Source organism: Anomaloglossus baeobatrachus, chromosome 5, assembly GCF_048569485.1.
Source record: "Anomaloglossus baeobatrachus isolate aAnoBae1 chromosome 5, aAnoBae1.hap1, whole genome shotgun sequence".
Classification (NCBI taxonomy): Eukaryota; Metazoa; Chordata; class Amphibia; order Anura; family Aromobatidae; genus Anomaloglossus; species Anomaloglossus baeobatrachus.
Genome location: NC_134357.1, coordinates 265177769 through 265203692, shown reverse-complemented (window position 1 = coordinate 265203692; position 25924 = coordinate 265177769). Strand labels below are relative to the sequence as shown.

The 25924-nt window shown below is 45.8% G+C and overlaps 1 protein-coding gene across 3 annotated transcripts in view; it reads left to right on the top strand.

Moving 5' to 3' along the window:
• The window catches only part of LOC142311209 (uncharacterized), a 62378-nt gene extending 39851 nt beyond the window's left edge, over positions 1-22527 (top strand). For all 3 annotated transcript variants that reach the window (XM_075349408.1, XM_075349406.1, XM_075349407.1), the window contains 5 exons: positions 483-653; positions 739-856; positions 958-1055; positions 4744-4867; positions 19852-22527. In XM_075349408.1, the coding sequence (XP_075205523.1) occupies positions 483-653; positions 739-856; positions 958-1055; positions 4744-4867; positions 19852-21797 (2457 nt within the window). In that variant the 3' untranslated portion in view covers positions 21798-22527. The remainder of the gene's footprint in view (positions 1-482; positions 654-738; positions 857-957; positions 1056-4743; positions 4868-19851) is intronic.
• Positions 22528-25924: the final 3397 nt, after the last annotated feature.

Here is a 25924-nt window from a genome sequence, read left to right as displayed (position 1 = left end):
CTAGCACAGGAGTCATCACATGACCCTGTGCTACCATGACAACCATCGGAAGTCCCGTGATCATGTCACGTGACTTCCGGTATTGGGCGGTAAATAAAACTTTACCGCGATCGCGTTTATAGTGGCGCTGTCACATATTGACAGCGCCATTACAGGGGTTAAACGGCACGAGCAGATAACGATTCTGCTCGTGCCTAGCAGGCACACATCTCAGCTGTGAAAATCAGCTGAGATGTGCGCCGATCACCGCATGCTGCTGCCAGGAGACCGCGGGCAGTAACGTTATGACCGCTAGGACGTAATTTTACGGCCCGCGGTCGTTAAGGGGTTAAGGAGTTGAAGGAAAGCAGTTACAATGTTGGTGTTAGCTGTGTAACACAGCTTGCACCTGCAGCATATGGAGAGCCACTAAATCTGATCAATAGAGTCTTAGATTTTGGGATTATGTGTGATGATGGTGATTACAGTCTCTCCATTGATAGGATTTCAGAGTGGTGAAGAAGATACCTGGTGAATGTTTGAGCCTTATGTCAGGAGAATGGAGCCAGAGCTTGTGCCCAGTCACTAAACCACAATCTTGTTCACAAATATATGAAAGAAATCAGAAGATCCTAGAACTTACCTACAGGATAACTGCACTGCTGACTGAAGAGGTGAGCACTGCTTGGCGTGCTGGGACGTTACACAGTAACGCTAAAGGATAATATTTCTGAGTGATGACTATTATGTTGTTTTCAGGTTCCTTTAAGGTGTCAAGATATTGCTGTCAGTTTTTCTATGGATGAGTGGGAGTTTTTGGCAGGGCATGAAGATATGTATAAGGATGATATATTGAACCAATGTGCTATATCATCTGGTAAGAGGAGAATTTCATTGATTGTAAAGGGTCATCCAAATACTTCCATTATATGATCACACATGTAAAGGATTTATCCAGTCACTTTATATATTCTGCAGATGTATCCAATAAAATTCATTTACCTGATGTATATCCCAGCGGTCTGTATTTCCAGAGTCGTGCAGAAGAAAATCCCGTTGTCCCACAAGACCTTCAGGTAGATGCAGGAGAGTTATCATAAAAAAAAAATATATATATATATATATATATATATATATATATATATATATATATATATATATATATATATATATATATATATACATAGTTAGGTCCGGAAATATTTGGACAGTGACACAAGTTTTGTTATTTTAGCTGTTTACAAAAACATGTTCAGAAATACAATTATATATAATATGGGCTGAAAGTGCACACTCCCAGCTGCAATATGAGAGTTTTCACATCCAAATCGGAGAAAGGGTTTAGGAATCATAGCTCTGTAATGCATAGCCTCCTCTTTTTCAAGGGACCAAAAGTAATTGGACAAGGGACTCTAAGGGCTGCAATTAACTCTGAAGGCGTCTCCCTCGTTAACCTGTAATCAATGAAGTAGTTAAAAGGTCTGGGGTTGATTACAGGTGTGGGGTTTTGCATTTGGAAGCTGTTGCTGTGACCAGACAACATGCGGTCTAAGGAACTCTCAATTGAGGTGAAGCAGAACATCCTGAGGCTGAAAAAAAAGAAAAAATCCATCAGAGAGATAGCAGACATGCTTGGATTAGCAAAATCAACAGTCGGGTACATTCTGAGAAAAAAGGAATTGACTGGTGAGCTTGGGAACTCAAAAAGGCCTGGGCGTCCACGGATGACAACAGTGGTGGATGATCGCCGCATACTTTCTTTGGTGAAGAAGAACCCGTTCACAACATCAACTGAAGTCCAGAACACTCTCAGTGAAGTAGGTGTATCTGTCTCTAAGTCAACAGTAAAGAGAAGACTCCATGAAAGTAAATACAAAGGGTTCACATCTAGATGCAAACCATTCATCAATTCCAAAAATAGACAGGCCAGAGTTAAATTTGCTGAAAAACACCTCATGAAGCCAGCTCAGTTCTGGAAAAGTATTCTATGGACAGATGAGACAAAGATCAACCTGTACCAGAATGATGGGAAGAAAAAAGTTTGGAGAAGAAAGGGAACGGCACATGATCCAAGGCACACCACATCCTCTGTAAAACATGGTGGAGGCAACGTGATGGCATGGGCATGCATGGCTTTCAATGGCACTGGGTCACTTGTGTTTATTGATGACATAACAGCAGACAAGAGTAGCCGGATGAATTCTGAAGTGTACCGGGATATACTTTCAGCCCAGATTCAGCCAAATGCCGCAAAGTTGATCGGACGGCGCTTCATAGTACAGATGGACAATGACCCCAAGCATACAGCCAAAGCTACCAAAGAGTTCATGAGTGCAAAAAAGTGGAACATTCTGCAATGGCCAAGTCAATCACCAGATCTTAACCCAATTGAGCATGCATTTCACTTGCTCAAATCCAGACTTAAGACTTAAAGACCCACAAACAAGCAAGACCTGAAGGCTGTGGCTGTAAAGGCCTGGCAAAGCATTAAGAAGGAGGAAACCCAGCGTTTGGTGATGTCCATGGGTTCCAGACTTAAGGCAGTGATTGCCTCCAAAGGATTCGCAACAAAATATTGAAAATAAAAATATTTTGTTTGGGTTTGGTTTATTTGTCCAATTACTTTTGACCTCCTAAAATGTGGAGTGTTTGTAAAGAAATGTGTAGAATTCCTACAATTTCTATGAGATATTTTTGTTCAAACCTTCAAATTAAACGTTACAATCTGCACTTGAATTCTGTTGTAGAGGTTTCATTTCAAATCCAATGTGGTGGCATGCAGAGCCCAACTCGCGAAAATTGTGTCACTGTCCAAATATTTCTGGACCTAACTGTGTATATATATATATATATATATATATATATATATATATATATATATATATATATATATATATATATATATATATATACAGTGTGTATGTATATAATATATATATATTTTACACAGTACAGACCAAATGTTTGGACACACCGTCTCATTCCAAGAGTTTTTCTTATTTTCATGACTCTGAAAATTGTAGATTCACATTGAAGGCATCAAAACTATGAATTAACACATGTGGAATGAAATACTTAACAAAAAAGTGTGAAACAACTGAAAATATGACTTATATTCTAGGTTCTTCAAAGTAGCCACCTTTTGCTTTGATTACTGCTTTGCACACTCTTGGCATTCTCTTGATGAGCTTCAAGAGGGAGTCACCGGAAATGGTCTTCCAACAGTCTTGAAGGAGTTCCCAGAGATGCTTAGCACTTGTTGGCTTTTTTGCCTTCACTCTGCGGTCCAGCTCACCCCAAACCATCTCAATTGGGTTCAGGTCTGGTTTCTGTGGAGGCCAGGTCATCTGGCGTAGCACCCCATCACTCTCCTTCTTATAAATAGCCCTTACACAGCCTGGAGGTGTGTTTGGGGTCATTGTCCTGTTGAAAAATAAATGATGGTCCAACTAAACGCAAACCGGATGGAATAGCATGCCGCTGCAAGTTGCTGTGGTAGCCATGCTGGTTCAGTATGCCTTCAATTTTGAATAAATCCCCAACAGTGTCTCCAGCAAAGCACCCCCACACCATCACACCTCCTCCTCCATGCTTCACGGTGAGAACCAGACATGTAGAGTCAATCCGATCACCTTTTCTGTGTCGCACAAAGACACGGTGGTTGGATCCAAAGATCTCAAATTTGGACTCATCAGACCAAAGCACAGATTTCCACTGATCTAACATCCATTCCTTGTGTTTTTTAGCCCAAACAAGTCTCTTCTGCTTGTTGCCTGTCCTTAGCAGTGGTTTCCTAGCAGCTATTTTACCATGAAGGCCTGCTGCACAAAGCCTCCTCTTAACAGTTGTTCTAGAGATGTGTCTGCTGCTAGAACTCTGTGTGGCATTGACCTGGTCTCTAATCTGAGCTGCTGTTAACCTGCGATTTCTGAGGCTGGTGACTCTGATAAACCTATCCTCCGCAGCAGAGGTGACTCTTGGTCTTCCTTTCCTGGGGCGGCCCTCATGTGAGCCAGTTTCTTTGTAGCGTTTGATGATTTTCGCCAAAGCACTTGGGGACACTTTCAAAGTTTTCCAAATTTTTCGGCCTGACTGACCTTCATTTCTTAATGTAATGATGGCTACTTGTTTTTCTTTACTTAGCTGCTTTTTTCTTGCCATAATACAAATTCTAACAGTCTACTCAGTAGGACTATCAGCTGTGTATCCACCAGACTTCTGCACAACACAACCCCATTTATAAGGCAAGAAATCCCACTTATTAAACCTGACAGGGCACACCTGTGAAGTGAAAACCATTTCCGGTGACTACCTCTTAAAGCTCATCAAGAGAATGCCAAGAGTGTGCAAAGCAGTAATCAAAGCAAAAGGTGGCTACTTTGAAGAACCTAGAATATAAGACACCTTTTCAGTTGTTTCACACTTTATTGTCAAGTATTTCATTCCACATGTGTTAATTCATAGTTTTGATACCTTCAATGAGAATCTACAATTTTTAGAGTCATGAAAATAAAGAAAACTCTTTGACTGAGAAGTTGTGTCCAAACATTTGGTCTGGTGTGTGCGTGTGTGCGTGTGTGCGCGCGTGTGCGTGTGTGTGTGTGTGTGTGTGTGTATATATATATATATATATATATATATATATATATATAATCTGTAGAGGAGCTGCTTGAATGTTTATCATTCTGATGTTGCTTTGGTTCTTTTAAAAAATATTTTTTACTTCTCTATAAAGTGTTTTACTTTTTCTACATCTTGGATCAGGATGAAGATATAATTGATCTTAAAGTTGAAATTATAGAGAGAGAAGAAGAAGAAGAAGAAGAAATGTGTATCCAGTGTGATCAACAGTCCATGGATGAGGAATTTCCTACAGATATTAGCACTTGTAAGTAACACCCTCTAAATACAGAATAGCGTAAAGACTAGAACATGAGGATTTAATGAATTTGGTAGGTATCGTAACTCCTTAAATTCCCCCCGGAAATTTCCATTTTCGTTTTATCCTCTTCTTCTTCCAGGAGCATAACCTCTCTATTTCTCTGTCAATACTGCCATATGAGGGCTTGTTTTTCTGTAGGCCAAGTTCAAAATAATGGAAAACAGGAAAAAAAATTCTAAGTGATGTGAAATTGCAAATAAAAAAGTGCAATTGCACGATAGTTTTTTGTGTTTTTTTTTATTTCCCATGTTGACTATATGGTAAAACTGACCTGGCATTATGATTCCCCAGGTCAGTACGAGCTCGTTGATATCAAACATGTAGAGTTTACTTTTATCTAAGTGATGAAAAAAAATTCAGACATTTGTAAAAACTAAAACAAAGCAAAATGTGCTTTTGTCCCCATTTTACGAGACCTGTAACATTCTATTTTTTTGGGATCTCCGGCTCAGTGATGACTTATTTTTGCGTCTTGAGCTTGCATTTTCTTCATCGTTCCTTATGGGAGACCCAGACCATAGCGTGTATAGCTTCTGCCTCCGGAGGACACACAAAGTACTACACTAAAAAGTGTAGCTCCTCCCTCCGAGCATATACACCCCCTGGATGACCAAATCTAGCCAGTTCAATGCTTTGTGTTCAGGAGGTCACACACACATGCATTCTCATCTGATTTTTGATTTCAAAGAGTTGGAAGAAAAGCGGGTCCAAGCTGGACTCCCGGCATGTCCCTTCTCACCCCACTGTGTCGGCGGTGCTGTTAAGGTTGATTTTACAAGGCTGGAGCCTTACATGCCGCGCTCCTTCACCATCCCTCGGGCTCTGGCTTGAAGTGGGAGCCATCACGGTTCTCACTGCTTTGCAGGAGACCGGTCTCCATCCGCAGCCCTTTCAGGACCCTGCCGGACGGAGCGCTCACCCCTCAGGGACCTGGCCCTGCGTCTCATAAGCTAAGTATTGAGACGTTATTGAGGGGTCCCTTGTACATTTATTGTGGGGAGAGTGTGTTATTTCACTTTGCTGTGATTTCCGGCCGGTTCTCTGGTTTTCTCCTGAGAACCGCGCCGAGGGTGCCTGCTCGTCGGCCGCATGGAAAAATTTAGGCCCCGGCTTCGGCTGCGGCCTAGTTTCGTTTTCACTGCCCCTGCATGTCAGTCATGCAGGGGGACAGTGCGGCGCCGCCCACCGGCCGTTCAGTTCATGGGAGGACACTCCTCTCTGAGGAGATGTTTCCCTCCCCTATATTTCTCCTTGGCCCTCCGGTTCCCGCTCTTGGACTAAACCCCGCCCCCCCCTCACTCCGGCGCCATTTTATCAGCGTTCACACACTGATCGGCGCTGGCTGCTGGGGGTCAGCATCTGTCTGGAGGTCCAAGCTGTGGAATCCGGAGGGCACACAAAACGGTCTGGTAAGCCACAACCTCTTGTTGTGGACTTTCTTGTACACTCTCTGGGGGTCATTCTGAAGGAGTGTGTTTTTTACTGCAGAACCTCCACCTCAGCAGCATGTCTCTCACTAGGAGCAAGGCTGCAAGGCTTTACTCTATATGCACTGCATGTAAGCTCATACTGCCTGAACCGAGCACAAATCCACATTGTGATGCCTGCTCTAACATGGTGGTGCCTCAGCCTGGAGTCTCCCCAGGGGTCCCTCCGGCTGCTCCAGCCCCGGTGGCTGAACCCCCGGCTTGGGTAGCATCGTTTTCTAAAGCTATCTCCCAGTCCTTTGCCGACTCCATGGGACAGCTGTCCCGGACTCTGCTGACCATGCATCAGCCCCCTTCTCAGGGCGCCTCTGCTGCTCCGACTCGCTCTGCGGAGCGCACAGAGGATTTTTCATCTGTTCCCAGACCCCGTCCTCCTAAACGGAGACGCAGGGACTCTTCTCCTTCCTCGTCCCACGGCTCTGATTCACGAGCTGAATCGCAGGGCGAGGAGGATGCCTTTACTGTGGGCTCGGACGCTACCTCTATGTACCCCATTGATCTAACTGAAGGTGATGTGGATGTTAGGGACTTGATTGCGTCCATTAATTCCGTACTGGACCTCAATCCACCAGTGTCAGAAGAACAAGCCTCTCTGGTAGAAAAACACCAGTTTACCTCACCTAAGAGAGCAAGGAGTATGTTTTTTAACCACTCCAGTTTTCAGGCCACTGTGACCAAGCCCAGGGCCTGTCCTGACAAACGCTTCCCAAAGCGTAGTTCTGATGACCGTTTTCCCTTTCCACCAGAGGTGGTCAAGGAGTGGGCTCATTCACCAAAGGTAGATCCTCCGGTGTCTAGAATCTCAGCCCGGACAGTTGTATCTGTGGCCGATGGCACCTCACTTAAGGATCCCACTGACCGCCAGGTTGACCTTCTGGCCAAATCTGTATATGAAGCGGCAGGGGCCTCGTTCTCCCCGTCTTTTGCAGCAGTGTGGGCTCTTAAGGCCGTCTCTGCTTCTCTGGCGGAGATGCATTCCCTCACCAGGGACTCTATGCCCGAAATGGTTGCCTTAACTTCCCAGGCTTCGGCTTTTTCATCCTATGCCATGTCTGCCATTCTGGAGGCTTCTCACCGCACGGCGGTGGCTTCCGCTAATTCCCTCGCGATCCGCAGGATCTTGTGGCTTCGAGAGTGGAAAGCAGACGCTTCTTCCAAGAAGTACCTTGCTGGGCTCCACTTTGCTGGGTCCCGGCTGTTCGGTGAACAACTGGATGAAATTATTAAGGAAGCTACTGGCGGGAAGAGTACTTCCTTGCCACAAACTAAAACCAGGAAACCTGTCCAGGGCAGGAACCAGTCGAGGTTTCGTTCCTTTCGTTCCTCTAACTGGTCATCCTCTAAGCCCTCAGCCTCGTCCACTAACTCAGCCAAGGATCGAAATCCCAGCTGGCGCACGAAGCCGCGTCCTCAGAAGAACGGAGGAGCCGCTGCCACTAAGGCAGCCTCCTCTTGACTATCTGGCTGCGCCAGCAACGTCCTTGGTCGGTGGCAGGCTCTCCCACTTTGGCGACGTGTGGTTTCAACACGTCTCCGATCAGTGGGTGCGGGATATCATCTCCCACGGCTACAGGATAGAATTTTCTTCCAGCCCGCCAAACAGATTTTTTCTGTCCACTCCCCCCTGCTCCAAAGCCGCCGCCTTCTCTCAGGCCGTGGCATCCTTGCAGGCCAACGGAGTAATTGTACCGGTTCCCGCCCGGGAACGGTTCAGAGGTTTCTACTCAAACCTCTTCCTAGTCCCCAAGAAGGACGGTTCCTTCCGGCCCATCCTGGATCTCAAGCTTCTCAACAAGCATGTTCAGGTGCGGCACTTTCGCATGGAATCTCTGCGATCGGTCATTGCCTCAATGACCCAAGGAGATTTTCTAGCATCCATCGACATCAGAGATGCCTATCTGCATGTGCCAATTGCAGTTTCACACCAGCGTTGGCTACGTTTTGCAATCGGAGAGGAACATTTCCAATTCGTGGCTCTCCCCTTCGGGTTAGCCACGGCCCCTCGTGTATTCACCAAGGTCATGGCAGCAGTGGTTGCGGTTCTGCACCTCCAGGGGTTGGCAGTGATTCCTTACCTGGACGACCTTCTAGTCAAGGCTTCATCCAGTGCAGACTGTCAGCGGAGTGTCTCGCTCACTCTCGCCACGCTTGTTCAATTCGGGTGGCTTGTCAATCTGCCCAAGTCCACTCTGACCCCGACCCAGAAACTTACGTACCTAGGGATGCAATTCGAGACTCTGCCGGCACTTGTGAAGCTGCCCTTAGTCAAACAGCAGTCCCTTCATCTGGCGGTGCGCTCTCTGTTGAAGCCCCGCCGTCATTCCATCAGGCACCTCATGCAGGTGCTGGGTCAGATGGTGGCGTCAATGGAAGCGGTTCCCTTTGCCCAGTTCCATCTGCGTCCTCTGCAGCTGGACATTCTTCGCTGTTGGGACAAGCGGACCTCTTCCTTGCACAGGCTAGTGGCTCTGTCGCCACAGACCAGGAGCTCTCTTCAGTGGTGGCTTCGGCCCCTCTCTCTGTCCCAGGGACGTTCCTTTCTGGCCCCGTCCTGGGTGATTCTCACCACGGATGCCAGTCTATCCGGCTGGGGAGTAGTGTTTCTCCACCACCGAGCACAGGGCACTTGGACTCCGTCCGAATCAGCCCTCTCGATCAATGTGCTGGAAATCAGAGCTGTGCTCCTAGCTCTCGTAGCCTTTCACCACCTGTTGGCGGGCAAGCACATTCGAGTCCAGTCAGACAACGCGACAGCAGTTGCCTACATCAATCACCAGGGCGGGACTCGCAGCCGCCTAGCAATGTTGGAAGTTCAACGTATCCTTCAGTGGACGGAAGACTCCACGTCCACCATATCCGCAGTCCACATCCCAGGCGTAGAAAACTGGGAGGCAGATTATCTCAGCCGTCAAACCGTGGACAGCGGCGAGTGGGCCCTGCATCCGGCAGTGTTCCGGTCAATCTGCCGCAAGTGGGGCACTCCGGAAGTGGATCTAATGGCATCCCGGCACAACAACAAGGTCCCGGTTTACATGGCTCGCTCCCACGATCCTCAGGCCTTGGCAGCGGACGCGCTGGTTCAGGATTGGTCCCAGTTCCGTCTGGCCTACGTGTTTCCCCCTCTAGCTCTCTTGCCCAGAGTCCTGCGCAAGATCAGAATGGAGGGCCGTCGGGTCATAATCATTGCTCCAGACTGGCCCAGGCGAGCTTGGTACCCAGACCTGCTCCGTCTGTCCGTAGAGGTGCCGTGGCATCTCCCGGACCGCCCAGACCTTCTCTCACAAGGTCCATTTTTCCTCCAGAATTCTGCGGCTCTCAGATTGACGGCGTGGCTCTTGAGTCCTGGATCCTGACGGCTTCAGGCATTCCTTCCGAGGTCATCTCCACTATGACTCAGGCTCGGAAGTCTTCCTCGGCCAGGATTTACCACAGGACTTGGAGAATTTTCCTGTCCTGGTGTCGCTCTTCCGGCCATGCTCCTTGGCCGTTTTCCTTGCCGACCATCCTGTCCTTTCTACAGTCCGGTCTGCAGCTAGGACTATCCCTCAATTCCCTCAAGGGACAGGTCTCGGCTCTGTCAGTGTTGTTCCAGCGGCGTATCGCCCGACTGGCCCATGTGCGCACCTTCATGCAGGGCGCATCTCACATCATTCCGCCTTATCGGCGGCCTCTGGATCCCTGGGACCTTAATCTGGTCCTCACGGCCTTACAGAAACCCCCCTTTGAGCCTCTTAGGGAGGTTTCTTTGTTTCGACTTTCACAGAAAGTGGTCTTTCTGGTGGCCATAACTTCTCTCAGGAGAGTCTCTGATTTGGCTGCGCTCTCTTCGCAGTCACCCTTTTTGGTTTTTTACCAAGACAAGGTGGTTCTCCGTCCGACTCCGGACTTTCTCCCTAAGGTGGTGTCTCCTTTCCACCTTAACCAGGACATTTCATTGCCTCCCCTTTGTCCGGCCCCTGTGCATCGCTTTGAGAAAGCATTGCATACTTTAGATTTGGTGCGGGCGCTCCGGATCTATGTGTCACGCACCGCTGCTCTTAGGCGGTGCACCTCTCTTTTTGTGCTGACCACAGGTCAGCGCAAGGGTCTCTCGGCTTCTAAACCGACCCTAGCTCATTGGATTAGGTCGGCCATATCCGATGCCTACCAATGTTCTCAGGTGCCTCCCCCGCCGGGGATTAAGGCGCACTCGACCAGAGCTGTCGGTGCCTCTTGGGCTTTCAGGCACCAGGCTGCCACTTGGTCTAGTCTGCACACATTTTCGAAGCACTACCAAGTGCATGCTCATGCTTCGGCAGATGCGAGCTTGGGCAGACGCATCCTTCAGGCGGCTGTCGCCCATTTGTGAAGTTAGGTTTTGCCTACTTCTCAGTTTTCTGTTTATTTCCCACCCATGGACTGCTTTGAGACGTCCCATGGTCTGGGTCTCCCATAAGGAACGATGAAGAAAAAGAGAATTTTGTTTACTTACCGTAAATTCTTTTTCTTATAGTTCCGACATGGGAGACCCAGCACCCTCCCTGTTGCCTGTTGGCAGTTCTCATTCCATGTGTTTTCACCGGCTGTTGTTGTAGACAGAGGTTCCGGTTATTCCGGGTTTTACTCTATCTCTACTTGTGGGTGGATGTCCTCCTTCAGCTTTTGCACTAAACTGGCTAGATTTGGTCATCCAGGGGGTGTATATGCTCGGAGGGAGGAGCTACACTTTTTAGTGTAGTACTTTGTGTGTCCTCCGGAGGCAGAAGCTATACACCCTATGGTCTGGGTCTCCCATGTCGAAACTATAAGATAAAGAATTTACGGTAAGTAAACAAAATTCTCTTTTTTATTATACTATTTTTTGGGTAGATGTGTTGTTTTAATGGCCTCTTAATGCATTTTAATGCAATGTTGCGGCGAGCATAAAAACAATTTAGCGTTTGGAATTTTACTTTGCACTACACCTTTTAACAATCACATTAATTTATTTTATATTTTGCTAGATCAGACATTTCTGAACTCGGTGATACCAAATATATGTTTTGGGGTTTTTTTTATTTTAATTTCAAAGGTTCAAAAGGGGGGTGCTTTGAATATTTAGGTTTTTATTAATATTATTTAAAACTCATTTTTTTACGTTTTTTTTTTTTTATTGATTTTACTAGTCTCTATCGGAGACTTGAAAGCTGCAATTGCTGATCAAAGCTATGCTTCAGAATCCCTCTGATCAGCAGAAATGCTGATCTCCTGTGAATGTTGGCGCTCTGCCGGAATTCATAGGAAGTGAGTCATGACAGTGACATACCATGAATAAGACTTCATAAGTCGAAATGAGCTGGTGTTTGTGCCTAGCAGTAGTTTGTCTGGTGGCTGGTGTCTCCTCTGCTTTAAATTAATTGGAATGAACATGAATTTTGGACTTTGGAGATTTGGATTTATTTCTATGATAGCGACAGGCTGACTCTCCTCTGTCTGTGATCGCGTTACAGGGCCGCCGATGGTGGTGGGGAACAGCGCGATCCCCACCAGAGCGCATTAGATTGAGCTGTCAGAGTTTGACAGCGTGATCCAAGCGGTTAAGAGGCGTGAGTGGATCTTTGATCCACCCGCTCTTGTTAGCTGCACATGTCTGCTGATCAGATCAGCAGACATGTGTGAGGATGAATGCAGGCTCCCGGTAAAGGGAGGAAGGTGACTTAGGACGTATATATATGTCCTTAGTCGTAAAGAGGTTAAGAATCCTTTTGTTCGGTCAGACATTAGAAGAGGGCAATTTCTGTGGACCTCATGATGAAAGGTAATAGAAATTCTTATTGAGATGGGGCTTCTCTATTTTAATTGGATGTATAAAAGGTTTTTCAGCAACCCTAAGACTATATATGACATTTACTTGCCTTACATTGGCAGCAAAGGCTTTTTTTTTTTGTCAAACTGATAACATTTTTTATAAACACAAGGTTTCTTTCAGTTAGGCTTAAGGCCCCGTCACACTAAGCAACATCGCTAGCAACATCGCTGCTAACGAACAACTTTTGTGACGTTGCTAGCGATGTTGCTGTGTGTGACATCCAGCAACAACCTGGCCCCTGCTGTGAGGTCGTTGGTTGTTGCTGAATGTCCTGGGCCATTTTTTAGTTGTTGCTGTCCCGCTGTGAAGCACAGATCGCTGTGTGTGACAGCGAGACAGCAACAACTAAATGTGCAGGCAGCAGGAGCCGGCTTCTGCGGAGGCTGGTAACCAATGTAAACATCGGGTAACCAAGAAGCCCTGTCCTTGGTTACCCGATATTTACCTTTGTTACCAGCCTCCGCCGCTCTCACTGTCAGTGCCGGCTCCTGCTCTGTGCACATGTAGCTGCAGGACACATCGGGTTAATTAACCCGATGTGTGCTGTAGCTAGGAGAGCAGGTAGCCAGCGCTAAGCATTGTGCGCTGCTCCCTGCTCTGTGAACATTTAGCTGCAGCACACATCGGGTAATTAACCCGATGTGTGCTGTAACTAGGAGAGCAAGGAGCCAGCGCTAAGCGGTGTGCGCTGCTCCCTGCTCTGTGCACATTTAGCTGCAGCACACATCGGGTAATTAACCCGATGTGTGCTGTAACTAGGAGAGCAAGGAGCCAGCGCTAAGCGGTGTGCGCTGCTCCCTGCTCTGTGCACATTTAGCTGCAGCACACATCGGGTAATTAACCCGATGTGTGCTGTAACTAGGAGAGCAGGGAGCCAGCGCTCAGTGTGCGCTGCTACCTGCTCTCTGCACGTGTAGCTGCGTGCACTGGTAACCAAGGTAAATATCGGGTTGGTTACCCGATATTTACCTTAGTTACCAAGCGCAGCATCTTCCACGCGGCGCTGGGGGCTGGTCACTGGTTGCTGGTGAGCTCACCAGCAACTCGTGTAGCCACGCTCCAGCGATCCCTGCCAGGTCAGGTTGCTGGTGGGATCGCTGGAGCGTCGCAGTGTGACATCTCACCAGCAACCTCCTAGCAACTTACCAGCGATCCCTATCGTTGTTGGGATCGCTGGTAAGTTGCTTAGTGTGACTGGACCTTTACATGTTTAAAGACTTTTCTCAGCAGCATAGATTGTGAGGTAGTTTGTGTGAAGTATTTAGATGTATTAAATATATTCTATTTCCTTTAGTTTAACACCAGTGAAACATACTCACGTGAAAGAAGTTTACAACTAATTGAGAACCATTAGTCAGTGTTCCAATTAACCTTCTTTTTTGTTGAAATTTATTTTACTGATGGGAGGGTGATAGTTTCTGCAGCAAGTTCATTTCTTTGCACGTCCCATTCAGATCAATAGTACAGTCGCAGGACTCTCTGCTCCAAATCTGCAGCATGTATAGTGCGTGAAAGAAATGAATACATTTCTAAAGGTGCTATTAACGAGCACTTCTAGCAAGATGTCGGTAACAACCCATCCAGTCCACACAGGCAAAGAAATCAAACCATAGTTGTCCATACATTTATTGGTGTAATTATGAGAAAAGACACCGGAAAAAAGTATTGAACACACTTACTGAAATTTATTTAATACTTTGTACAAAATAATTTTGTTGGTGGTGTCAGCTTCAAGACTCCAGAGTAGAGAAATTCGTGGGATGCATTGCTCAGGTGTGATTTTTGCCCATTTTTCATACAAACACCCTTCAAATCCTGAAAGTTTTTTGGGCTCCTTCTTTGAGCTCTGAGCTTCAGGTCAGGTGATTGGCTGGGACATCCTAGCAGCTTTATTTCCTTTCTCTAAAACCAAATGAGAGTTTTCTTGCCTGTGTGTTTGGGATCATTGTATTCCTAAAATGTCCACCCTCTTGCTATCTTCATTACTCTGGTTTATGGCAGCAGATTTTTATCACGAAGGGCTCTATACATTTATCCATTCATCCTTCCTTCAAATATATGAAGTTTGCCAGTGCCGTATGATAAAAAACAGCCCCACACAATTATGTTCCCAGCTCCAAGCATCACTGTTGATATGGCTTTTGGGGTGATGTGCAGCATATTTTGGCCTCAAAACCTGGTGTGTTATGGAATCCAAAGAGTGCAATTTTGTTCTCATCTGACCAGACTATATTCTCCCAATATTTCACAGGCTTGTCTAAATGTTGATGAGCAAACTTTAAACTTGAACATGCTTTTTGTTCAGCAATGGAGTCTTGCATGGTGATGTTGCATACAGGCAATGGAGGCTGAGTGCATTATTTATTGTGTTCTTTGAAAAAATTGTACCTGCTGACTCCATGTCTTTCTGTAGCTCTCTGCGGGTGGTTCTTGGCTCCTGGAGTCTCTTGATAATTTTTTTTCACTTATCTGTCTGAAATTTTGCAGGGAACACCTGGTCATGGCTGTTTACGGTTAAATGATGTTCTTTCCACTTCAAGATTATGGTCCCAACAATGCTCACTGGAACATTCAGTAGTTTAGAAATTCTTTTGTAACCAATGCCATCAGTATGTTTTGCAACAATAAGGTTGCAAAAGTCTTGAGACAGCTCACTGGTTTTACCCATCATGAGATGTTTCATGTGGCTCCTTGGTAATTAGATATCTACTAGCTGTACTACCCGGCTTCGCCCAGGTTAATAACTGCTGTTAACAAAATAGAATGTATTAACATTCCCGGGATAGAATGTATAAATAGAATATATTAACGCCCGGGATAGTAACTGTCTCTCCGTTTCTCTCCCATTCTCTGTCTGTCTCGCCCTCTGTATATATCTCTCTGTCTCTCTCTCTCTATCTTTGTCTGTCTGTCTCTTTCCCTGTCTGTCTCTGACTGTCTCTGTCTCTTTCTCCATCTGTCTCAATCTCTTTCCCTGTCTATCTCTTTCCTTGTCTATCTATCTCTGTCACTTTCCCTGTCTTTCTCTGTCCCTGTCTGTCTCTTTCCCTCTCTTTCCCTGTCTGTCCGTTTCCCTGTGTCTGTCTCTTTGTCTGTGTCTGTATATTAACCTGTCTCTCTCTTTCCGTCTCTTTCCCTGTCAGTCTGTCTCTTTGTCTGTGTCTGTTTCTTACCCTGTCTGTGTCTGTCTCTTTCCCTGGCTGCATTGTGACACGCCAACATTCCATATAAGGGCGTGGCTGCGCATTCTTCTGAAGTTCTGGCTGCACTGTTGCACCCAGCTCCATTCTCTTTAATGGAGGCAGGTTTTTTGGCGAATAACTGTAAAGCGTGGGGTTAAAGGGAACCTGTCATCAGAAATTTGGCTTTCAACCTAAAAGTTTCCCCCTCTGCAGCTCGTGGGCTGCATTCTAGTAAGGTTTCTATACTTTTTGTGCCCCCTTTTAAACCAAAATAAATACTTTATAAAACTGTACCTTTCGGTTTGAAAATCTTGTAAATCGTCCATGGGGGCGGGCCGTGTGGCGTCCGTTGCTGTATGTTACGCCGTCCCCATGCTCCAAATCATCCCTCATAACGCCGCCCACTGAGCCCGAGGTCCCGTGCACGCCAGGACACCTAGTGACGTGGTCGCACACACGAGAGTATGGGCGGCGCTGTGATTGCATCGCAAGTGCGCGCCCATACTCTCGTTGGCGCGCTCTCCCCTCTGTACATCGCTCAGATCCTCTCCGCTTCTCCTGTAGTGGCCTGCTCCGCTCCTCCCATCTATTTCCTGCTGCAGGGTACGATGGGAAGGAGGTGACGTCGGGCCGGCGCAGAACGCTGGAGGCAGTGGGGAAAGGGCGGGCACGAGAGTATGGGCGGGCACTTGCGATGCAATCACAGCGCCGCCCATACTCTCATGCTTGCGACCACGTCACTAGGTGTCCCGGCGTGCACGGGACCTCGGGCGCAGTGGGCGGCGTTATGAGGGATGATTTGGAACATGGGGGACGGCGTAAGGGACAGCAACGGACACCAGACGGCCCGCCCCCATGGATGATTTACAAGATTTTCAAACCGAAAGGTACAAGTTTATAAAGTATTTATTTTGGTTTAAAAGGGGGCACAAAAAGTATAGAAACCTTACTAGAATGCAGCCCACGAGCTGCAGAGGGGGAAACTTTTAGGTTGAAAGCCAAATTTCTGATGACAGGTTCCCTTTAAAATTTCCCCTCAAAACATAGCCTATGACGCTCTCGGGGTCCAGAAGTGTGAGTGTGCAAAATTTTGTGGCTGTAGCTGCGACGGTGCAGATACCAATCCCGGACACACACACACACACACACAGACACACACACACACAGACACACACACACACACACACACACACACACACACATACACACACATTCAGCTTTATATATTAGATTTATACTCCATCAGTTGAGCCAGCTGATATTATTTTTCACTAAGTGCCATGATTGCTTTCTAATTTCTGATAGATTTCAGCTGGTGTCATGACTTTCCAGGGCTTTTTTCATTTCCCTTTCTTCATGTGTTCTATACTTTTTAACATGTCATTTCTCATTTTTTCACATCACTAAATTTATGGACATCTATGGTTTGATTTTTTTGCCTCTGTGAATTGGATGGGCTGTAACTGACATCTGGTGACAAATTCATGTCAATAGCACCTTTAGTAATATAATTAATTTGAAAATTGGTGATGTGTTCAATAGTTATTTCATTCACTGTAAATATCACCTCAGTCCAAAGACATACAGATAGGGACTCTAGATTGTGAGCCCCAATGGGGACAGTGTTGCCAATGTATGTAAAGCGCTGTGGAATTAATAGCGCTATATAAATGAATAAAATTATTATTATTATTATTATTATTAAATTGCAGTTTTCCATTGAATTATCACACTTTGCAAATTTTTGTAAGTTTTACTGAAGAAATATTTACAGTTTATTTGTTGTATTTTTGTTATTGAAATACTCTTTACCTTTTCATATTATGAGTTATTAGTAATGTTTGAAGAGAGTGGTACATATCTGTAAATGAAGTGATCATTGCCTTGTACAAATAAGTAAAAGGATGTAAAAAAAATAACAAACACATTGAATGTTCGTAGAGGCATAATTGGATGTATAGTTCACAAGTTCAAACTTAAAGGGAATCTATCAGCAGGTTTTTGATATCTAATCTGACAGCAGCATAATGTAGGAGCAGAGACCCTGATTCAGATTATGTATCATTTACTGGACTGCTTATTGTAGTTTTGATAAATACCTGTTTCCATGCTATAGATGTAGCAGTGGTCCTGTATACACTGTGAATTGTCAGCAAGCTGCCAATCAGTGGTGGGGACAGGAATACACATTAGCTAGACTGGCCTGCACATGATCACCAGGCAGTGATAACCTCCTGGTGATAAAACACTGATTTTATTGAAATGACTGCACACAACCTAATAAGTAATACATCCCTGGAATCAGGCTCTCTTGCTCTATATAATGCTTCTCTCTTATTAAACCTGTTAGCAGAAAGAGGATGCTATCACTGTTTGCTACCAGATTTCTGATGAGGCAAGTGGTCAAAAACCCTCAAGAGACTTCAAAAGGTTTGGTGGGACTGGTAGTGGGGTTTGTTTGCACAAGAAAGCACATAAATGGTGAAAGTCTCCATCCCCAAATTCCACGATGTTCACGTCTACTGACCCAAAATCACAAGAAAAATCTGCTCCAGAATGCTAGAAATATACAGTAAGTAAGCCATAGACGTTTTGAGATTATGTTCTGTAGATCGATTATACAATACCAGAACTTCTTGGGATATTGGATCAGTGGAATGTTTGAAGGAGGAAGAATAAAGCATACACTGAAAAGAACAACCTTCTTAACAAGAAGCATGGCATTGGCTTGGTGATGCTTAGGGACTAGTGATGGGCATACCTGGACTGTAAAAGTTCAGATCTGTGCGGGTTCAAAAGAACCCGAGCACCAACCGCAGGGGCCTGGAGTTCTCAGGGAACTCCGGGTAATGAGCTGGGTCCAGCCACCCAGGAGATTAAAAAAAAAAAAATCTAAGAAAATAAGAATAAAACAAACGCCTTATACTTACTGGTCTCCGTTCGACTGTACACAGCTTTCGGGGCCACTCATCCTACTTCCGGGGCCGCTCATTATTTTCATACATATGCACTGCTTCCCCCGCCCACTGGCAGTCCCTAGGTCTCTGTTTGGTTGTAGTCAGACAACGCCCCCACACTGTGTGACAGCGTGTCTGACTGCTTTCAATCAGAGGTGCTGTGTCTAGGTTAATGTAAAAATAAATAAAATTGACTTGGGGTCCCCCCATAATATGATACCCAGCCATGATAAAGCATACAGTTACAGGCTGCAGCTCCAGCTGCTTTTTTTTAAATTATTATTTAAATAAATTATAAAAAAAAAAAAAATATGCACCCTTTTCCCCATTTTGATACCCCACCATGATAAAGCTGACAGCTGGGAGCTGGTATTCTCAGGCTGAGGAGGCCCATTGTTATTGGGCCCCCCACCCTAAAAATAGCAGCCCATGTTTATTAGACACGACAATCCTGAAACTTTACCCTGCTCATCCCAATTACCCTGGTGCGGTGGCAATCTGAGTAATAGGGGGTTAATAACAACTCTGCCACTAAGCCCTAGATTAGTAACGGGAGTTGTCTGAGATCCACCCCATTACTATTTGGTAAGTGAAAAGAAATAAATACAAACACCAAAAAAATCTTTTATTTGAAATAACATACAAAAAAACCACCCTCTTTCACCCCTTTATTAACCCCCAAAACAGCGAGATCCAAAGTAATCCATATGAGGTCGCACGATGATTCCAGCTCTGCTACATCTGAAGTGACAGCACTGGAGCTTAGAATATGTAGAATATGACTACCCGCTGTGAGCTTCAGGCAGCGACCTTGTGTGGATTATGTCAGATCTGGGTTCTTTTGGGATTAATAAAAGGGTGAAAGAGGGTTTCTTGTTTTTGTACTTTATTTAAAATAAAGAATTTTTTCGGGGGTTTGTGTTTTTCTTTTCACTTACAGATTCGTATTGGAGGTAGTCCCATAGATGCCTCCCATTACTAATGTTGGGCTTAGTAGGAACTGTGAGCTGTTATTAACCCCTTATTACCCCGATTTGCCACCGCACCAGGGCAATCGGGATGAGCCAGGTAAAGTACCGGGATTATCGCATCTAATGGATGCAACAATCCTGGGCGGATGCAGGCTGCTATTTTTAGGCAGGGAGGCCCAATAAGCATGAGTCTCCCCAGCCTGAGAATATCAGCTCCCAGCTGTCAGCTTTATCGTCGCTGGGTATCAAAATTGGGGGTGAATGCACTCCAGTTTTGTTTTTTTAATTATTTATTTAACAGTACAGTAACAATATTCCAGGTCATGTGTGACTGAACTTTCTTTTCTACATCAACTGAGTGCTGTGTTTCTTCTTTCTTTATTTTTTTTTGTCATATATATATATTTATATTCTACAGTATATGTCTAAGTAATATAGTATACAATATATTTGCATAGCTAAAAAAAAAAATTCTAAAATCCTTTTTTTTCCTATTTTTATTTTAGCAGTTGACCACAAGTTATCAGACGAGCATCTTGTTTTATCTCAAGAGTTTGAAATTGAAGATCATATTAAACAACATTTTCCAGAAGAATTATATGTGGTCCCAAGTGTACACCCAGAGTTTTTCAATGCAGAAGAGTTTTCAGAGTACTGCTTTCAAGAGGACAGTTCATTTATTCATTCATCTAATGTTGCACAGTGTTCAGGACCTATAAATAGTAAACTGTTTTCATGTTCTGATTGTGGAAAAGTTTTTACCCAGAAGTCCAATCTTGTTAGACACAAGAGAACACACACAGGAGAGAAGCCGTTTTCATGTGACAAGTGCAACAAAACTTTTACTCAGAAGTCACATCTTGTGGAACATCAAGTATTTCACACGGGGGAAAAGCCTTTTTCATGTTCCACATGTGGAAAATATTTTACCCACAGGGCTATTCTTTATAGACATCAGCGAATTCATACAGGTGAAAGGCCTTTTACATGTGGCGAATGTGGTAAATCTTTTTCTTATAAATCATATTTGGTAGAACATCAGAGATTTCACATGAGGGAGAAACCATACTCGTGTTCAGAATGTGGTAAATCGTTTGTCAAAAAATCTATTCTTGTTAAACATTTAAGACTTCACTCAGAGCAGAATCAATTTACGTGTTCAGAATGTGGAAAATATTTTACCAAGAAATTAATGTTTGCTAAACATCAAAGAATTCACACAGGAGAGAAACCATATTTGTGTTTAGAGTGTGGGAAATGTTTTGCAAAGAAGTCAGTTCTTGTTGACCACCAGAGAACTCACACAGGAGAAAGACCATATCCATGTATGGAATGTGGGAAATGTTTTTCTAAGAAATCAGGTCTTGTGAAACATCATCGGACTCACACAGGGGAGAGGCCTTTTCCATGTTCAGAATGTGGGAAATGTTTTTCACAGAAATCTGGTCTTGTTAAACATCAAAAAATTCATACATTGGAGAAGTCAGTTTCATGTTTGGAATGTGAAAAAGGTAATGCTTGTGTCCACCCTGAGAGACATCATGGAATTCACAATGAGGATAGACCATTTTCATGTTCAGAATGTGGGAAAGGGTTTACTCAGAAAGCATATCTCGTTAAACATGAGAAAATTCATACTGGGGAAAAGCCATTTTCATGTTTAGAATGTGGGAAACGTTTTTTGCTAAAAGATCATTTAGAGAGACATCAAAGAATTCACACAGGGGAAAAGCCATTTTCATGTTCAGAATGTGGTAGGTGTTTTACTCAGAAAAAATCTCTTGTTCAACATCACAAAATTCACACTGGTGAGAAACCATTTTCATGTTTAGAATGTGGAAAAAGCTTTACACGTAAATGTCAGCTTGAAATACACCAGAGAAGTCACACAGGGGAGAAGCCTTTTTTATGTTCAGAATGTGGGAAATTTTTTATCCAAAAATCTGATCTTGTCAGACATCAGAAAATTCACCCAGATGGGAAGTCCTCAAAAATTGGGAAGGGTGAAATTCATCTGAGAAATGACCTAGTTGAGCGGCCATTTTTATGTTCAGAATGTGGGAAATGCTTTGCCCGGAAATCAATTCTTGTGAAACATCAAAAATTTCACACAGGGGAAAAACCGTATTCTTGTTCAGAATGTGGGAAAAGTTTTACTATGAAATCAGGGCTTGTTGAACATCATAAAATTCATACAGGAGTGAAGCCGTTTTCATGTTCAGAATGTGGAAAATGTTTTACACGCAAATCTCAACTTGAGATGCATCAAAGAACTCATACAGGAGAAAAACCATTTTCATGCTCGGAATGTGGAAAATGTTTTATCCAGAGATCATATCTTATTAGACATCACAGAATTCACACATCTTCAACTGTCTCTCAACTTCCCAACATCTCTATCTTGAAGAGTTTTTCCATTGAGCCGCTACTTTCCCAAATGATAGTTACATGACAAGCATGATGTATACATGCCACAAGGTAAAAAGAGGGATACAAAATTGAGCACCATGAAGTCCAATTTTTCAAATTCTGCAGAAAAACTGGTCTTGTTACCAGTCACGTAAAATCAGGTCTGTAGTTTTGTTTTTAACAACTCTAGTAAAATAAAAACTAAATGCGGGTTGTTTGCTATGGGCAATAGGGTCATACTGTATATTTGGTTAAAATTTTAAATGAGGTCCATTGCCTTTTGATGTATCTATATTCTATCATAATTTTGTGGTTAAAGGGGTCTCCACTGTCTCTTCAATACATCTTTCATCACAAACTGAATTGCACTTCTGTTCATAAAATGGCTACTAATGGAGGAGCCTGTGACTAGACCAATCCATCAGCCTTCTCCAGTTGTAAAATGGCTGACATGGGAAAGCTGCTTTTCTATTAGAGGAGACTGATTGTGCAGTCACATGTTCCTCAATGACAGCCATTTTATGAATAAAAGCGCTGGTCAGGTTGTGAGGAATCTCCCCTAAGAAGAGAAAGTGGACAATCACTGGTAGTGGTGGGGGGATAGCCAAAATTCATGACTATAGAGGACTATATTGATGCAGATTTTTATTTCTCTGTGACACTACCTTGCTCCAACTAGCTCTTCTTTAACCCCTTCAGCCCCCAGCCTGTTTTCACCTTAAAGACCCGGCCATTTTTTGCAATTTTGACCAGTGTCACTTTGACAGGTTATAACTCTGGAACACTTCAACGGATCCTGGCGATTCTGACATTGTTTTTTCGTGACATATTGTACTTCATGTCAGTGGTAAATTTAGGCCGATATGTTTTGCGTTTATTTGTGAAAATTTCGGAAATTTAGCGAAAATTTTGAAAATTTTGCAATTTTCAAAATTTGAAATTTTATGCCCATAAATCTGAGAGAAATGTCACACAAAAAAGTTACTAAATAACATTTCCCACATGTCTACTTTACACCAGCGCAATTTTTGAAAAAAAAAAAATTTCCGTTAGGAAGTTAGAAGGGTTCAAAGTTCATCACCAATTTCTCATTTTTCCAACAAAATTTACAAAAAAAAATTTTTTAGGTACCACATCACATTTGGAGTGATTTGAGAAACCTAGGCGACAGAAAATACCCAAAAGTGACCCAATTCTAAAATCTGCACCCCTCACTCTGCTCAAAACCACATCCAAGAAGTTTATTAACCCTTTAGGAGCTTCACAGCAACCAAAGCAATGTAGACGAAAAAATGAAAATTTTACTTTTTTAACACAAAAATGTTACTTTAGCCATAAAAATTAGTATTTTCACAAGGGTATCAGGAAAAATGCATCATAAAATGTATCGTGCATTTTCTCCTGAGTACGCAGATACTCCATATGTGGTGGAAATCAAATGTTTGGGCGCACGGCAGGACTCGGAAGGCAAGGAGCGCAATTTGAATTTTTGAGTGCAAAATTAGCTGCACTCATTAGCGGACGCCATGTCGGGTTTGAAGACCCCCTGAGGTGCCTAAACAATGGAGCTCCCCCACAAATGACCCCATTTTGGAAACTAGAGCCCTCAAATATTTTTTCTAGATGTTTGATGTGCACTTTGAACCCCTGGGGGCTTCACAGAAGTTTATAACGTTGAGCCGTGAAAAGAAAAAAAAATTTTTTTACCACAAAACTGTTGGTTCAACCAGGTAGCTTTTTTTATCACAAGGGTATCAGGAAAAAATGCACCATAAAATTTATGGTGCATTTTCTCCTGAGTACGCAGATACCCCATATGTGGTGGAAATCAAATGTTTGGGCGCACGGCAGGACTCGGAAGGCAAGGAGCGCCATTTCACAGCAAAATTGGTTGGAATTATTAGCGGACGCCATGTTTCATTTGGAGACCCCCCTGAAGTGCCTAAACAATGGAGCTCCCCCACAATTGACCCCATTTTGGAAACTAGACCCCTCATGGAATTTATCTAGCTGTTTAGTGAGCACTTTGAACCCCTGGAGGCTTCACAAACGTTTGTAATGTTCAGCCGTGAAAATATTTTATTCTTTTTTTTACCACAAAATTGTTTTTTCAAACAGGTAGCTTTTTTTTCCACAAGGGTATCAGGAAAAAATGCACCATAAAATGTATTGTGCAATTTCTCCTGAGTACGACGATACCTCATATGTGGTGGAAATCAATTGTTTGGGCGTACGGCGGGGCTCAGAAGAGAAGGAGCGCCATTTCACAGTAAAATTGATTGGAATTATTAGCAGACGCCATGTTTCATTTGGAGACCCCCCTGAAGTGCCTAAACAATGGAGCTCCCCCACATGTGATCCCATTTTGGAAACTAGCCCCCCCCCATACAAAAAAAATTAGTTTGGCGAAATAAAAAATACAGACATCAGTAAAAAAAAAAAAAAAAAAGAGCGCCTGCCACTAAGACCAGTGCCAAACGTGAGAGCAATGCACGAGTCTCGTATCGCATCATCCACTGCAGTCTGGAAGTGAGCAACTGCGCTGGATAATGCGATGCGAGAGGGCGGGGCGGCAGATGAGAAAGGGCGCAGCGGATGGAAGATGGGAAAGTGCGCAGCGGGTGGAGGAGCGGCAGAGGATGGGAAAGGGCGCAGCGGATGGATGATGGGAAATGGCGCAGCGGATGGAGGAGCGGCAGAGGATGGGGGGGTGAGATGGGGATACCTACCTTACAGGATGGATCTAGGCAGCAGAATCACAGCAGACAGAAGAGGCAGCAGATGAAGGAGGGTGAAAAGGATGGGAGAGAGCAGGCAGCAGATCAGGGAGGGGGGCAGAGTCTGATGGGAGGGGGGGAGGCAGCACATGGAGGGAGGGGGGAGGCAGCACATGGGGGGGGAGGCAGCACATGGGGGGGGAGGCAGCACATGGGGGGGGAGGCAGCACATGGGGGGGAGGCAGCACATGGAGGGAGGGGGGAGGCAGCACATGGGGGGGGGAGGCAGCACATGGGGGGGGGAGGCAGCACATGGGGTGGGGAGGCAGCACATGGGGGGGTAGGCAGCACATGGGGGGGGAGGCAGCACATGGGGGGGGAGGCAGCACATGGGGGGGGGAGGCAGCACATGGGGGGGGAGGCAGCACATGGGGGGGGAGGCAGCACATGGGGGGGGGAGGCAGCACATGGGGGGGGGAGGCAGCACATGGGGGGGGAGGCAGCACATGGAGGGGAGGCAGCACATGGAGGGGAGGCAGCACATGGAGGGAGGGGGGAGGCAGCACATGGGGGGGAGGCAGCACATGGGGGGGAGGCAGCACATGGGGGGGGAGGCAGCACATGGAGGGAGGGGGGAGGCAGCACATGGGGGGGAGGCAGCACATGGGGGGGGGGCAGGCAGCACATGGAGGGGAGGGAAGGCAGCACATGGAGGGGGGGGAAGGCAGCACATGGAGGGGGGGGAAGGCAGCACATGGAGGGGGGGAAGGCAGCACATGGAGGGGGGGAGGCAGCACATGGAGGGGGGGAGGGGAGGCAGCACATGGAGGGGGGGAGGGGAGGCAGCACATGGAGGGGGGGAGGCAGCACATGGAGGGGGGGAGGCAGCACATGGAGGGGGGGAGGCAGCACATGGAGGGGGGGAGGCAGCACATGGAGGTGGGGAGGGGAGGGGGGGAGGCAGCACATGGAGGGGGGAGGGGAGGCAGCACATGGAGGGGGGGAGGGGAGGCAGCACATGGAGGGGGGGAGGCAGCACATGGAGGGGGGGGAGGCAGCACATGGAGGGGGGGAGGCAGCACATGGAGGGGGGGAGGGGAGGCAGCACATGGAGGGGGGGAGGCAGCACATGGAGGGGGGGGAGGCAGCACATGGAGGGGGGGGAGCCGATTAGGTGCAGTGGCAGCCGATGGAGGCGGGCGGCCGATCGGGTGCAGCGGCGACTGAAAGGGGACGGTGGCGACCAGGGACAGCGGCGTGGCGGGCAGCAGAGGTGGATCGGCGGGCAGGGACAGCGGCGGGAACAGCGGCGTGGCGGGCAGGGACAGCAGCGGTGGATCTCGGCGGGGAGCGGCGGTGGATCTCGGCGGGGAGCGGCGGTGGATCTCGGCGGGGAGCGGCGGTGGATCTCGGCGGGGAGCGGCGGTGGATCTCGGCGGGGAGCGGCGGTGGA